Genomic DNA, 16266 nt, shown 5'->3' with positions numbered 1-16266 from the left:
TGTACTGGTACCTGTCAGGTCTTATTCATGGCTCTGTTTTGGAAAATGTGCGAATTTTAAACATTACGTGAAAAGGCAGGCCCATTAGTTCATTTCTACTCAAAAAATGAAATAATTGGAAGCAAACATGAATTACGGCATGCTAAAATATATCATATATTATATAAAGACGTTGTAAAGTTCATTGATGGAAAGCTGAGCAGTTCATTTCCAACAACCCTTTCGTACGACGCACCCTTTGTTTAAGTTTTAGTCCGAAATTTTAGTCCCAGATATGGCACTTCGCAAGGCCATCCGGGTTTCACTTTCCAATCTTTTGGAGGGCAAAATGAACCAACCCATTCCCTTTAACATTACGTATTTGTGCTGGACATCTCCATCTCCAAAGGAGCCCGTCCCCCCAGCCCCTGGCTCCACACCAACTGCCCTGGGCTGATGCTGGCAGCACCAGTGTTGCTGACATCCCTATCTGGCAGAAACTTAAGAGACAGGGTGCTCAGAAGGGTTTTCTTAACGTATCCATGCTTTTCAATACTTACCGGAGGGTTTGAGTGCTACTTGATTCACTGCTGTAGCTCCTCAGCTCCTGAAGTGAAGTTTGTCTGTCCGAACGCATCCCCCTCTTGTCTGTTCAAACACATCCTTCCTCTCCTGCAGTAAAAGAATTTTCTCAACTGTCTAAGTACTCCTCTCAAAAGGCAACCCCAATTGCTTTTATGCCAGACTTCACTGCTGGGTGCTTTTTTAGTTGCAGGGAAGCATCTTGCATGACCTCTACCCCATCAGCAGCTCCAGCGGCAGCTTTCCCAGTGCGCTAATAGACCTGTATATAAAGCCACGTCAGTCAAACGCAGATTCGCTGGCAGATCCGTCCATTGCAGCTCCCCATGACTCCAAATGCCTCACAGAGATAAGATGCCCCTGCAGGTACCTGCAAGAGGAAGGGCACCTCTGTCCTCACAGGGGAATTTGACTAGGTCAAGGCAAGGTCTCCTACTGACACCTTGGGGTCTACCGCCCCGTGGCAAGCCCTCCAAGCCTGATGAGCTTTTATGGCCAGCAAGGAAAAAACGCCTCCATCCAGATTATAAAAAAGCATTTTTTCTAGTTGATCTGGGGCATTATGCTCAATTCATTCTCACCTGTTTCTGCTCTAATTCTAGTTTAGCTTTTTTGTGGTTTAAAATGTTGCCGGGAAGGATACGGCACTGGAAGTTAGCAGCGAGGCAGCACTCTCCAAAGCCAGCTGGAGCAAAAGTGGTGGGTATCATACAAAGGAAAAAAATAATCATATGCATACACACACACACAGAGGAACAATCCCTTAATAATGCTGCAGACCACTGACAATCATATTTAAAATCACTAGAAACCACAGCTTGTTCTTTTGAGGACTGCTCAGAAAAGCAGCGAAAACGTCTGCAGTAACTCCTGAACCAGAGGAATTCCAAAGTGGCTTTGCCCTTGAAAGCTGCAGTTTAAATACACTTCAGAAAAGCCACGATTTTAAACTCATATAGTTGCCTGTCAACCGCTAGTTCATTTGTGTCGAAATTACTGTTCATTCTGAACTGCGCAATCCCCAACACATCGTCAGATAAAGAAAGAATCACATGAAAATCAGAAGACTGTAGTTAAATTTTATTTATCAGTTCTATTGTTAAATTACACAATCAAAGTCAGTGGATCGGCCTGTAAATCTACACCATAAGACAGCATCTACAGTGGAAATCAGTAGAATTTGATATGGTTATGACAAAACGGTATCCTTATATTCGTACATCCCCTATATACAATAAACAGTATACACAAAGAAAATGCAACTAGTCTGTAAACCATGCACACCACAGCATAAAAACAAAATGCACCTTCTGCAACAGGCCCTCCAGCTCACCCACAGTTAAGTCCTGTTTACAGCAGTGCCTTTCAGTTTTAAGAGCGAATTATTTTCCCCCATAAAAACCAAAATACAACCGAGACATCATATTGGCAACTGCAGTTCTCCTTAAAAAAAAAAAAAAAAAAAAAAAAAAAAAAGGATGCGCTGTACATAAAGTTATTCTCTTTTCCAAGCTGCTAACGCAGGGTATTGGTTTGCTGCTGCTTTGCTCTCCGCTTGCACCCGGCAGGATCGCTGCCCTCCGGGTTAAAACACAACGTCGGATGTAAAACAACTTTCACATAACTTAGGCGTGGAGCCGTAAGATGTTTTTAAAGCCTTCTGCCTCATTTTACGCCCCCCTGCCCTCTTGGTGTATAGAGTATCACAGGCGAAAGGCAATAGTGCAAGTGAGCCACGTAAGCATCGCGTACATTGGGACAAAGAGCGCCCTTTTCGGGTGCTCCATCACCACACACCCGCGCCGAGATCGCCATTTAGCGCCGAGCTCGGGGGCGTTGCAGGCTACGTACAAAATTTCTGAGCTTGCTTGAATGTATAGCCCAAGCCTTGCAGAGGTTTATTTTATTTTTTTGCATAGAGATTTATCGGAGTCCCTCACACCTCCTGCCCCGTCTCCTCTCCCTGTCGGTCTCGGTGAGGCCGAAGGGCTGCAGGTGAGCCCAGTCCAGCTCCAGCTCCGCACCCTGCACCCCAGCAAAGCCGGCGCGGGCGCGGGCTGCGGCATCCCCGTGCACCATGCAACCTTCTCATCCTGTATAACTATGGCTATGGTAAAATTGGTTTCCGTCGTTTTTAGTCCTCGCTCATGTGTCATCGCTAAGAAGGGCCCAAGAGCACAGAGGAAAAAAACAAAAGCCCTGTTCTTATCTGGTGTAGCAAAGATTTACTGGAAGTAAATCCTAATTCAAGTGTAAATCTACTTCTTCCATTGAGCAATTCTCTTCATAATATTGCTGGGATTAGAGTTTTATGCCTTTTTAAAGACACTACACAAATATCTGCAACATAATTTCATCTAGTTTATACCACCAATTATTAAGGAATGATAAATTCAGCATTATGCATTCTAATGGGTAAGAAAGACTTAAAATTAGACACTGTCACAAGATTATAATTTGGAAAACGCTTTATGAAACATGAAGATGTGCTGTAAGTTCTCCAGAATGGTTAAAATCATACTGCCCTGAAAAATTCTGGAAACAGTGTCTTTAACATTGGCATTGAGTTCAGAAAAGTATGTACGTCTGTTTTTTTTTTTTAATGAGATAGACCAAGCTTAAAACTCTAAACAGTAGTAGGTAGAAAAAGTTTAAAATTTTAAATATTTATATAACTAGAGAAATTACTTCTATTCCTTTTAAAAGCCAATATTAAACATAAAACTAGTCAATATTTTTTCTAGACCTTTATTGTTCCCTTCATCGTCCATTCATTAACTTGGTAAATATCATAAGCAGTCGGTGCCCTTGAAAACACATTATTAAAATAAAATTAAGATAAAATCAAAGGGAAAAGGTTTTGCTCATATACTGTATTGTGAGAGTATGCTAACTGCTCATTATTAGGAAATGAGTTTGCTTCCCAGATAGATTTCAGCCGAGCATCATAAACGTTTTCCTGCATCCCATTTTGTACTCATAACTAATTTAAGGATTTTTTTTTTTTTCTTTTCTTTTAAATAAACGTCCAAGCAACCATTTCCGATGAGCCGACTTGGCTCCTGTATTTCATAAATAATCCAACAAACCTGAAAAGGACAATTTAATTACACGCTAAGATTAAGTGTTCCACGTACAGTACAACATTTACTGCAAAGGCAACTGCAAAGGCAACATTTTCACCTCTTTTTGCTTCAAACCCTCCAGAAGCGTAGTTTGTTCGGACTGCTCCATCGTCTCCGATTTGCGGGTTGGGTTGGGTTCTGCTTCGCTTTCGGCGTCTGGCGAGTTCCCCCCCACTACCGCCGCCACCGCTCCACGTTCCCTATGTAGTCAGTGCTGGAGCTGTTCTCGCCCTGCTCTCTCAGGTGCGCTTGCTTCGCCCTCAGGATCTTGCGCTGCTCCTGGCGTTTCCGCCGTGCTTCCTGGTGCTCCTTCTGCCGCATGTACTGGTACCGCTGCAAAAACAGGTCTTTTGCATAATCGTACAATTCCATGTCTAAAAAATTGAGGGCCTCGATGCGCTGCTGAGTCTGCTCGTCTATCTCCACGCTGGAGGCCCTTGTGCTATTGTACTGCGTGAACGGCGAGATGAAGTTCATGTTGAAAGTCTTCTCAAAGAGATACTGAGTCTTCCGCTGAAATTCGGTCAGGCCGAAGAAGGCCATCCGCTTCAGGTTCTCCTTGGCACTGTCTAGCAGAACCTTATTCCTCTGCTCCTCGGGCATGACCGACAGGTTGTAGCATCCCACGAGGCTGAGGTCGGACAGCATGCGGACCTGGCGGTTGTTAGCGAGGTTGTAGGGGCAATCCATGAACTCCTGCAGGGAACAGCCCGACCAGTCGTCCCCTGTGTAGCAGCTGGGCAGCTCCTCGGTGGTCGGGGACCGGCCGTCGCAGACATGCAGGGATGCCTTCCACGTCGCTCCTCGCTGGACGTGGCGCCATTCGCTCAGGTATCGGGAGACAGGGTCACGCAGGATGGTGATATAGTAGAAATTTCTGCCAAGGGGAGAGGAAGGCAGAGCGTTTAGTCCCGTGTGTCTCCAGCACACAGCGCATTAACATTCAAAATCAATAGAAACTTGGAGATGCACTTAAGAGGCTTTCAGGAGCCCTGCTGCAGAGCGCTCCTCTGCGTGCTCACCTCTGCAGGGTGAAGGATGGCTGAACAAACTCCCTGGGGGGGGAGCGGGAAGGGTTGTATCTACCTGCACACGCCTGCCTCTGCTTAACGGGTTTTGCCTCTACAGAGGCAGAAGGGAACCCAAGACTCCCCTCTGTGCTGGGCTGCCCACGTGGCAACGTGCTCCTGCCAGGAGCCTCAAGTGATGCTCTCCCCAGACCTTGGGAGAATAATCGAAATATCTCCCAGGATGTACGTCCCAACCCAACCAGGGCACAGGTAGCTCTGGGTTTTTTATTTTACTTGTACAGCAGAGCTGCGCTGACAAGTTTAGGTAGTCCTGATGAACAGCTGTGGGTCTCAGCTGCACGAGCCCCAGAGCTGTGCCACACCTATCAGGAAGATGTTTCCTACGAGACATTTCCTCTTGCAGGCCAGATAAATGGGATGTGCCCCAACCCACTTGCACTGAAATGAGGATGTCAGAAATGCCCATGCAAATCCTGTTTTATCCTCCTGCCTTCTGCCACAGGACTGTAACAACGAGAGAGGAGAGATAAGAGAATAACAGGAAATTAAAGGATGCATTGGAGTATTTTGTAAGAGAAACCATTTCCAAGGGAGGTGCTGGCTTTGGTTTGGAGCAACAGGATGGTGGCATCGCCGGGGACACACTGCCGCAGGGAACCCCGTCAGGCCGCCAGCTGGAAAAGCTGCAAGCTCAACCTTACATAGCATTAAGAGATCACCCTGGGTCGTCAAACCATCAAACACCACATTGCCCGCTGTTGGCAGCCTGAAGACATACACACCAAGCTCTTCGCACCTCCTTTAACAGGACCACAACCTCAGCAATGATGCTGGAGGTACGCTGTCAGGATACCAGCCATCTGCTTAAGTAAATGGAATTAAAGCAGCTCAATAAGCAAACTGTCCTGCCAGGATGAGGACTCCGAGGAGCGTGTGCCCAGGAGCCCTGAGCCCCCGGGCTGTGATCGCCATGTCCTCGGTGCTGCGTAAGGAGGGGAAGGGACATCCATTTGCTTTCCCGAGTGGCATCACAACTGGCCACCCCGCAGCCAATCTTTTGTTCCCTATCGTTTCCTTCAGCAGAAAAGCCACTAGATGTCAATGTTTTACAGAAAATTGTTTCTGGGTGGACTAAAGAGCAAATCAGAAGCACTGAAAGCATCCAACAGCACAGGGCAAAGGAAACCCGGACAGTCGCCATTCCTCTTCCCATTTAGAGCATGCACGCTCATAAATAATTAAATAAGTAGATAGTACAATGAACTTGCAAAACCAAATAAAACCAAGGAGCCCAGTACCGATCAGTGCTGGACACAACAGCACCTCGCTCTCGGAAAGCCGGGACACTGCAATCAGCACCATCACCGTCCCCATGCTCACTGTGGTGCTACTCCCCGGTTCTGAGGGCTTTGGCCGCAAGCTCACACAGGTGAAGGGAGCCAAAGTCCCTGCCACGACCCTGAAGAAGGTACTTTTCTCCAAAAGTGTCGCTACATTACACTGTGAAAGCTGGAGTTAAGAGGGAGTGAGGATGAAGCTGACTTTCACGTCGCACACCCAGAGCGGCAGCCACCAACCTCTCACCGTCCCTTGCAAAGACGGGCAGAGTTTCACTCTTTGTCATCTGAGCAGGTCTCTGGTTGTGCTGGAGAACCCAACAGAGCAAAGGGCTTTCCACGAGCACCATCACCCCAACCCACCACTCCGACGAGCAGGAGCTGACCCTGGTCACTCTTGTACACCACGCTCCTTTGATGCAGCAACAACACAGCGTTGTGGGGGCCCCTGACATGGGGAAACAGAGCATCTCTGGGGCAAACACAAGCTCCTTCTTTAAATTCTGCCAGAACCCCTCACCCGTGGATCTCGTTCATCGGGTTACTGCACTAAAATAATGACCTGACCCTCAAGCCATAACAAGTTAATGCCATATAGCCCTAACCTCTAGGCTGATATAGCAACTGACACAGAGCGACAAACCTCTGATGATGGCGGAGGCAAAAGCAAAGCTCTGCTCACCCCAGAGCAGGTTGTACGGCCTGGCCTGTCAGCAGCTTGGCAAGGCTGGGAGAAGAGCGGGGTGCGGGCACGGGGGTGCTGCCAACTAAGGGAGAAGGCCAACAAAACTGTACGCTCTAAGGTCATCACAGCAATCGATGGGGAGTTAATGCAAGACGGGAAATAAATCCTGAGCCAAGATCGTTACGGCGAGCATTTTATCATAGCTCAAACTGTTCAGCCGCTCTCCCTTTGTGCTCTTTGGTCACAGGCAGTGACAAAGTGCCTCCTTTGGCTGCTGTGGTAAAAACAAAAGAATGAATAAAAACTTGTATGTTGGTGGAAGAAACTGTGTCGTAACGGATCACCATCACCCCCGGTGGCCGGCAGGCTCATCCAGGCAGATACCTCCACCAGCGCCTGTCAGGAGAAAACACCACAGCCGAGGGAGGCCGGGGAGATGAGGCTGAGCAAAGATGCTCACTGGGCTCTGCAGTGAGCATGGGGGTGCCCGGGCTCCCTCCGGCACCCTGCGCTCAGGAAGCCAGGCCATTGCCCATATCCCACCTGGCCTGAGCAGGGCTCCCTGCAAACAGGCTCGTGGCTGTTATTTATACCGTGTCGTTATTTCTCAGAAGAATCCTGCTTTCAAGACACAACTTACAGGGAGATGCTTTGTCAGCTGCTGGGCCAATCTTAGCGCTATTCTGTGCATTTCTCCCCTTCTTAAGCTTCCCTGTTAAAATTCTACTGAAAAAGACACCATCCCTTTTGGGAACACCAGCTTTTGGATTTGCCCCAAGCCACTCTCATCCAAGTTAGAAATCACATCAGCTCCAGAAAAGCAGCTGTGCTGCTCTGTGTTTATCTGAACTGAGCTTCAAAAAGTCACAAAGGCTTTAATGCATCATCAAGTCAAAGCTGTGCCAGAGACAGGTTTGTCCATCAGCGTTTAGAGCATCCTTCTGCTGCAATTGGGAGTAAGACTCAAAGCTTTGCAAGTATTTTTAGCTCCATACATAACAGCTTGTTCTTTCTGCTATCTTAACAAGGGGGTGTTGAGCTCTTGCCCATTCCTTGAAGCTTGTGCTTCAGAGCCTGAGACAACATGTTTGCAGGTAGAGCTCAAAGTTTCCTGTGAATCATCACTCTGACTTGAAGAGCTGCACTCATCAGAAACGTGGATTTTCTAATAAAGTTGAGCTGGATGCCTACAAAGCAGAGAACAAAAGGAGCTCGCTCAGGAAGTAGGTTGACCCTGAAGCCATCAGGAACGTGAGATGGTGTGACAGTCACTTGCGTTTGGTATCTCCCTGTGCACAGCTGTTCCCTGAGGAACGTGGGGACCGAACAGTCCCACGATGTTGAGTTTGCTCCCCATGCTGCACCGCCTGACCTGCCCATCACATCACTGCAAGGCTGAAGCCGGAGTGTTTCTGGGAGCCGTGAATTTTTTGCGCACGATCCACTACTGTGGAGGAGCTCAGGAAAGGTCAGAGGCTCCTCTCAGACAAATGCCCAGCTAATGGATCGCATCATCTGCCAGAGTGTGAAAGCCGGGCTTTCTTGGTGCTTTGATGCTTCTACCCATGGGTGGGACAAGGAAAATGGGAAAATGGCAGAGACAGGCAGGGTGATGTGCTGGAAGGCAGGGATGGAGAGAGGGGATGTGCTCAGCCTCCCCACGGCCGCAGCAGTGCCAGCCCTCACTGCATCCCCCTGGCACGCCAGCTGCCACGCTGTCCCGGTGTCACTGCAGTGCCAGTAAAGCCATGTTTCACCACGGGCCTGAACCACAGCTCCCTCCAACTGACCCAACACGGGCACTGTGGGGCAGTGGTGCTGCCATGTGAATGCCCCATGGCGGGTCCCAGGGGACTTTAATAACCTGCATGGTCATGAAGATGCTCTCGCCTCTTCCTCCTCCTGCACGAGTTCTGCTGCCCCATGTCAGCATCCCAGAGACCCCACATGGGAACAACACATACTGGGTTGGGGGACAGCCCCCTGCCTGACATTTTTGCTATGAGATGACTTTTGCTAAAATAAGATAGTTTTTGTTGAAAGGAAGGACCAAGAAACCTGTGCTGTCAGTGGACAGACCTGATTTTAGCTGTCCGGTTCCTCAGCCCAGAGCAGCCCCCTCTCTCCTTCTTGCACAGCCCCTGGAGAAAACACAAAGCAAACTGAAACCTCAAAGACCTCCATGAATTTCTCTGAGGGGTTTATTGACACTGAGCCATCTGCTCACTTTAAAGGATAATTCTGTGGTCACGTAGTGCATCTGTGCCAGTCCCTGCACCACCTCTGCCCAGCACAGGGGCTGAATGAGAATCCTTTTTTCCAATCTAATGATTTTTTTTTTTAAAAGCATCCTTGTAGCAAGCTTCTAAAAGCAACATTAAAGAAAAAAAAAATTGAAGTCAAAGTGAGGCGGTGTGAAACCACAGGGGATGACAGCACTGACTAAAGCCAGAGACTTCAGAGCTCGGAGGAGCTGCCAGGGAAGGGATACTCAGCTACCCACGCCGCGGTACTCAGGAGGCTCATTGCATGTGGAGATGCTCTGCTGAAATGAGGTGAGGAAGGGGTGACTTTGTTTTAGCATCAAAATGGGTCAGAACCTCTAAAGCAAAAGTGCATCTTGTCCCAACCCAACCGCCCCAGCTCTGCAAAGCAGGACTGCAAAGCGGCAGCAACCCAGGCGATGCAGAGAGAAAGGGGTTACGGCCAACCTGCAGCTGGAGAGCGTGGGGAAGGCTTGCAGCTCCCTTCGCTCCTCCTTTGCTGTGCCACACGCCCCCCTGCCACAAGAGGCTTGGCAAAACGGACCATCAGCAGCTGAGCACCCACCCTAAGGGCGACAGAGCAGTGGGCTGTGTGCCAGTGGTGAAGGGCTTGCCAGGAAACTGGTCTAGTGGCTTTAACTCTTGCACTTGCTCCCAGGGCAATGGAGAGGCTCTAAGCAACTGCTGTGGGGTCCAAACGGGTACCATTTCCATGAGGACCACAACTAGGGCTGGCTTTAGCTCAGCATGTCTGAGCCTCTTCAGGTCAAAATTCCCTCTGGTGTCAAGGCAAGGAGTATCGATCCCTGCCAGAGGACAGAGGCTGCTGCACTCTTTAATTGCTCGTTGAGATAGAGGAAGGCTGGAGGTCAGATGCTGGCAGCTGCCATGCCTTCAGCCTGGAAACCTGAGCCTGGCTTGATGGAGCTATGAGGTAAGGAGCTGGAGAGGGGAGCTGAAAGCTAAACATCCACTCACCATTACATCCATTAGCGTATGGATCAGTAGGTGAGGGATTGAGTGACCTTTTCGCATTTCTGCTAAGAAATTAGGTTGTAGCAAGAAAGTCTCTGTAGGCTGCAGAGGGTGAGAAGCCTACAGCCTCTGTACAGGGGGCACCGCAGCCCTGGGGAACATTCCGACCTCCTTCCTCCAACTGTGCCCGAGGGCAAACTAACCCAGGGAAACACAGCTTTGGCCCATGGCTGAGGAAGCAGAACTATGACTGCCAGGGAATGTACTGGGGCAGTCCCATTCTCCCAACGAAACTAAGGCTCAAGCACCCAGTTTGTATCTAGGTCAAGCTCATCCAGACGGCAAGCCTGGCTAGGACAGTTTGGAGATGCAGACGGGCTTGTGCAATGAATGGGAGTCCATTTTACACAAGTGTCTCCATCTCGTTGGATGGAGATAGGAGAGGAAGGGAAATTTGGGAATGTTTCCTACTCTGGGGGATTTTTCCTGCAGTTTATGGACTCTATGGTACATTAACAGGGCAGTGTGAAACCAAGTTACGCTCCAGGTGAGGATGGTCATTTTGAACTTGAAGTTCCCTCTGAAGGGGCAGGGGCAAAGGGACAGACCAGATGTGTACCATGTCCAGCAGAAAAGCAAATAAAATGAACTAAAAGCCTGCAGCAGAGATTCTGCATATGATGCAAAGGATGAAGGACTGAGCTACTGAAAAAAGAAAAGTAATCACAGGGTTGGTGCTTCGGCACCGGAAACAATGCACAATCATCAGAAGCAGCAGGCAGCACAAGGACGATCAGTGTTCTTCCCACCCTCCCCATAAATTGCTCATGCCACTGAATAAAAATCCACAGAGCTCATTTATAAAAGTGGTGTCACGTATTCTTTCTTTTAAGCTTTTTTTTTTTTTTTTTGAGACAGAAACTACTTCTCTCACAGTTCATCTGACCCAAGGAAGTTGGACCTGCGCACGGGTCCGAGATCCCGTCCCCCTCGCCGCTGCTGCTCCCAGTGGTGCCCTGACACTCTGCCGCAGGCAGGCTCCTGCGCCGCTCCTCGCCCCGCACTGCTCCCGAAACATCTCCGCTTGGGATAATTTGACAGCAAAGTTGCAGATAATGATGGAAGGTCAGGAACGTGAACAGTGTGAGTCTCGCATTTCTTGCTCTACTTTTAGAAACCCTCCCTGTGCGGCTCCAAAGCTGCCGATGGATTTTAACCTTTGGCAGAGGGTCTCCCGGCTGACCAATCACGCCCATGTCTCTACGAGAAGTCAAACTCAATTACGCCACGCCAGGCGCCGAGAATGCTTCGCTCCCAGTAGGTGAGGTTAATTCCCATCAAGAGTGGCCCACTGAGAATTTGATTTGCTAATACTGCAAATTGTTCCTCCAAGAGAAATATGCCTGCTGCCTTATTTGTTGGAGGCAGGCATCTGTTTGGAGATTTCTCAGAGAGAGGTAAAATGTTCATTTACTACTGTGACTCATTCTGATTCTTAACAAACTTTGTCACCTAGAGACAAAAAAGGACAGGGGTGAGCATCCTGGTGACAGCCTCTGCTGCCTCTACCGTGCACCCTTGGAAACCCCCCTGAAATGGGAATACCTCTTCCCTGCTGAGAGGTGCTCCCGCAGCACAGCTCGCAGAAACGAGGCCAAAATATTTGGCAAGCTCACTGACGCAGTGCTGGGAATCAAACGTTTGCATCTACTCCAGATCAGTCCCAGATGCTTTGCAGCAGTGATGTGGATGGCAACGGCAGCAGCCGAGAAGCATCACCCACGGGCTTCCCACAGCGCTCCTCCCTGCTCCCAGCCCTCCTGGCCCCGCAGACGAGGGCAACAGGCCCCATCTCAGCCAGGGAGAGGAGCAAGGGTGACTGTCGCGCTCCCCGGGAGCTTCAGGGCGAGGAATCTCATGCCCAGTGTCCCATGGCGGCTGCACGGCTGCCTCCATGCCCCAGATGCGCAGGCCGGCTGCCCACGCCAGGTCCTCCCAGGCGGTCGCAGCACTTGCGAGGAGGCGAGCACAGAGCAGGGTTATCGCAGCAGGTCTGCTCCCCCTCTCCTCTCCCCTTCCCAGGGGCCTCAGTGCAGCTCCTGCTGAGCAGACAGACCCAGGGATGGGTCCTGCTTGTTCCTACGAGACCTCTCTTCATGCAGTCATTTCAATTAAACTAAACTTCCAGCTCCACCTCATCCAAAATTCAAAGTACAGCAAAATCTAGATGAAAAAAATATTTCTTCATAAAAGAAGTATAAAGATCATGGGGAGGGAGAGGAGGAGAAACAAACACCGCTTTTCCTTGCACTGTTTGCAAAACTATAAGTGCACAGGCTATATTCCTTTACTCCAGGTCTCAGGATGGCACCAGAGAATTGTACCATGCATTAGCTCCAAACAAGGCCTGGGAGAAAAGGAGATAAGTGTTTCAGAACTGTGAATTAAAGCCGTTAGCAAATGTAAATTTACATTTCCTCTAAGTAATCATTATGTTTTCACTCCTATCAGCACCCAATGAATCACAGAGATGTTTTGTCTAGAAACACTAATGGTGGGGGTAGGAAGCCAGCAGCCTACCCACAGTAACGGCAGCAGGAGAAAAGTGCAAGAGGAACCCATAAAAAGGAGCTGGGTTTTGCAAGAATGGCAATTACACCAGCCCATTGCTGCCCATGACATTATCAAATAGGCAAGATTTGCAAAGAAGCAGCGTTTCAGGCACAGAGGAAGACAGTGTTTTAAGATTTTGCAGCTCAAGGTACATGTTCATGTATGTGCAGGCATGGCACATGCACATGAAGATAAAAAAAAAAAAAAGAAGCTGTAAGTAAAAAATATGCAGCCTCACACATGCACATGCTCCCAGCTACCCTCACGCACAAACTAATTGTCCACAGCATTGCCTGCAGAGGGGAGAGCTGACCTGCAGATTTGCCAGAGTGGTATTAATTTCATAATTGCCTGTATTATTAAGATCTCTGCAGGATATCCTTGCTCACAACCAATTTAGCAGGAACAGTGGCCTTTTTACTTACTTTTTTTTCAGTGGTGCATAAAAAGAGAAGCAAGTTTCCATTTTTAGACTCGGCAAACAGAAGAGCAACTCAGCCGCTGGAGCTGGTTCCGAATCCACCGCCTTCACCCAGTCTGGCATGGGAAAGGGTGGCAATGCCGGGCAGAGGGCCCCAGACCCATCCCACCCAGCCGACCTGCTGGGAAAAGGACTGAACTGCCCTTTGGAAACATCCACCTCCCACCACAACCTACCCAGAGCAGCAAAACTTCCCACCTCGTTAGCTTAATTACCTGATAGAGGCATCTGGATGGAAGGCAGCAGTAGTGCCAAGACCCCCACAGCGGCACTCAGGAAGTAAAACGCAAGGAAAAGAGCGAGAAGGTGGCTGAGGAGTATCAGCCTAAGAGCGTGTCACGCTCCCTTCGTGCTAGATGATGAGCTGCAGTATGGGTGACACTGGATTTGTGACACTGGCCTCGGCAGCACACAAGGTCCTGGCTTTGGAAAGTGCTTTTCTTGCTAAGGGCGAGTATCCCTTAAAAAATGAGGATGCAGAGCTGAATTTTGCCCCTAATACACACCAGGAAAAGTCAAAGTGTGAGTGATGCCTTTTGAAAAACCAAGCTCTGAAGCCCACAGAGTACCAGGAGTACCTTCCTACTCCCCGCGGGAGGAACCATCCCCGTCCCCAGGAACTCGCATCTACCGGAGCCGTGGCATGCAGCATCTTCCAGGCACGGCACAGCACCTCCCTGTTCGCAGAGCTCTCTTACGGATCCATTAAAAAGCATGGCAGACCTCCCAAAGCGAAAAGGAGGCCACTGCAAAAGAGCTGGTGAATAACCACAGAATGTTACTATAGATCAGATATTTACAACAGTATTTACGCTATCTAAATGCCGTTGCAGGAATTGGTTTCAACTTGTAACTGATATTTCTGCGGCGGCGAAGATAGAGGTTTGCAAAGCCTACACTCTATAAGCAGTGGTTTACAGAGAGGGAATAGTGGCAGTTTTTCATTTTCCAGAGTCCACTCACCCTTCCAGGAATCTTAATGCCTCATTGATTCATAATACAGTACATAAAGATTTCATTTTTTCCTGCACACAGTGATATATTATGGAGGCAATCTATTTTGCCACTGAAAAGTTTGCTTAGTAGAAAAATTTGGAGTTTTGACATTCAGGAAATTACAGTCATCTGTAAAGCACAATTGATATGCCAAGGCTAACATTTTCATTGCACTTACAGAGCCAGAATAACTATGCTAAAATATTTATTATATTCTAAAAAAAAAATAATTCCATGTTCTTGTTTATAAAAAGCATATATTTAGCATTAAAGAAAGCTTTATCCTTATAACCATATATATTTTAGCTATGTCTTAAATGTGCTAAGCCACACATACTCTCTGACCAAATGAAAATACTTTCAATAATTTAATAGACCAAATACTTCGGACAGCCTCTGCTGTGCCCTGAGCGTGCAAGCAGAGGGCACGAGCTGAACGCACGGCTGCGCGGAGCGGCACAAAAGCAGAGACGTGAGACGGGCTGCCACGCTGAACCTGCCCGACACCCCCCAGGGCTGCGGACACTCGTCCTGTCACCCGCCGGCCACCCAAAGGGTGGCACAGTAGCTGGGGCACATGAAGCAGACCACTGAACCCTGTGCACTTCACTCCCAAGTTTTGTTGTTAACATGATCTAGAAGCAAACAGGGGCAGCGGGCTCCTGTCTCAGCCTGACACATACATTTGTCTTTTTTATGAACATATGAATATGTATTTAGAAGCTGTGATTTATCGTACTTCCTGAGCACTCATTGCAATTTCCTAATCGCTGCTTGAATTGTAGTAACATGCCTCCCGACTCCTTCGTACATAAAAGCACGTACTATTGAACAACCCCCCCTCAACGCTGGAGAAATCTTGGAGCTCTCAAGAAAAAGACCATACGATCAGCTCCAAGAGCTCTGCATACCCCACAATGGGGAATTAACTCAAGAGGTATTTATAAAATCATTTGTTACTGTATCAGAGCTCAATCAATTCTCTTCAATAATACATAAAAGGAGAAGGTTTGGCTCATGTGAAAAAATGTGAGGCTGATGTTAATTCCTTCACCAGCCATTTGCAGATAATCTTCCGTACGCCAGTTACTATATCCCACAATAGGTTACACGAAAGTGCTTTTAAAAGCTAAAGTGAGGATACATAGCTTATAGAAAAGGCACATTAATGCAACTTATGTTTTGCTTATCATAATCATTGGGCATACAGAAATCCAAGAAAAATCCTCCTCAGGCTTTCTAAAATTTTGTCAAAGGCAGGCATCTATTGAAAATGTCTTTGAAATGTAATTAATGAACTGATACTAATATATTCTCAGCCTAGTGCTGAAAGAGGGACTGAGGAACAGACAACATATTTACAGCTGCAACTTGCTACAATTTTAATTTCAGCTTTCATTGATTTCATTTAGCACCATGAGACTGTATAATGAAGAAATCTGTATCAATTGAAAATACCAAGTGTGCTCCTGCCCCACTAGGGCACTTCAGTAATATCATATAATGGAAGGGGATTCTCATTTAATTGAATTGGAAATGAAACACATATTAGCTAAGAAAACTTAATCAGTGCAATAATATTAAAATGGGCCACTCAGACAAACTATACTGATTAAGTCACTTGCAAACATTTCCGTAATCATCAGTGAGACTTGTGGCGTTAATGATTTAAACTCACTTTTCTACTCCAGGGAACAAAACTGTAATTTCATAGCAGACAATTAGAATATTTTAAACCCTCTCTCACACGTTACAATACAGCCTTCTGGCAAAAGCACAGGACCCGATCCTGCAAGGATAGGTCTTGAGCTTTGATGTGCAAGAAGGTCTGCGTGGATGCTGGAATGTCACCAAAATGTCTGATTTAAGCCAGGAGATAGCCCAGAAAGCACCTTGCTGGCTGGTGAGCATTTCTAAAGTACTCGCTGCAGTTCCTCCACAGACTTTGTGTTTAATCTTGACTAGTTCCTGATAGCACACACCGATGTGCCATAAAGCTGTGAGCTTCAAATGTCTCCCAGCAGACCAGGATTTAAAAAGTCTTATTCACACACAGCTGACATAACTGGATTTAGAATTTTCATGGAATAGTAGAGTGCATTTTTAATAAAGCTCAGTAGATGTATTGTTGTGTCAAAGCTCAGCTGGGAGGGGTTTTACACCAGCTAAGCAAGCAAGACTTTGCCAACGTTACACGA

General features: G+C 47.7%; 1 protein-coding gene across 1 annotated transcript in view; it reads right to left on the bottom strand.

The window, feature by feature from the left end:
* Window positions 1-3168: 3168 nt before the first annotated feature.
* The window catches only part of HS6ST2 (heparan sulfate 6-O-sulfotransferase 2), a 133483-nt gene continuing 120385 nt past the window's right edge, over window positions 3169-16266 (bottom strand). Inside the window, exon 2 of the mRNA XM_075106813.1 lies at window positions 3169-4563. Within this exon, the coding sequence (XP_074962914.1) occupies window positions 3861-4563 (703 nt within the window). The 3' untranslated portion in view covers window positions 3169-3860. The remainder of the gene's footprint in view (window positions 4564-16266) is intronic.

This window comes from Phalacrocorax aristotelis, chromosome 11, assembly GCF_949628215.1.
Source record: "Phalacrocorax aristotelis chromosome 11, bGulAri2.1, whole genome shotgun sequence".
NCBI lineage: Eukaryota > Metazoa > Chordata > Aves > Suliformes > Phalacrocoracidae > Phalacrocorax > Phalacrocorax aristotelis.
This window is presented reverse-complemented; position numbering and strand designations above follow the sequence as displayed.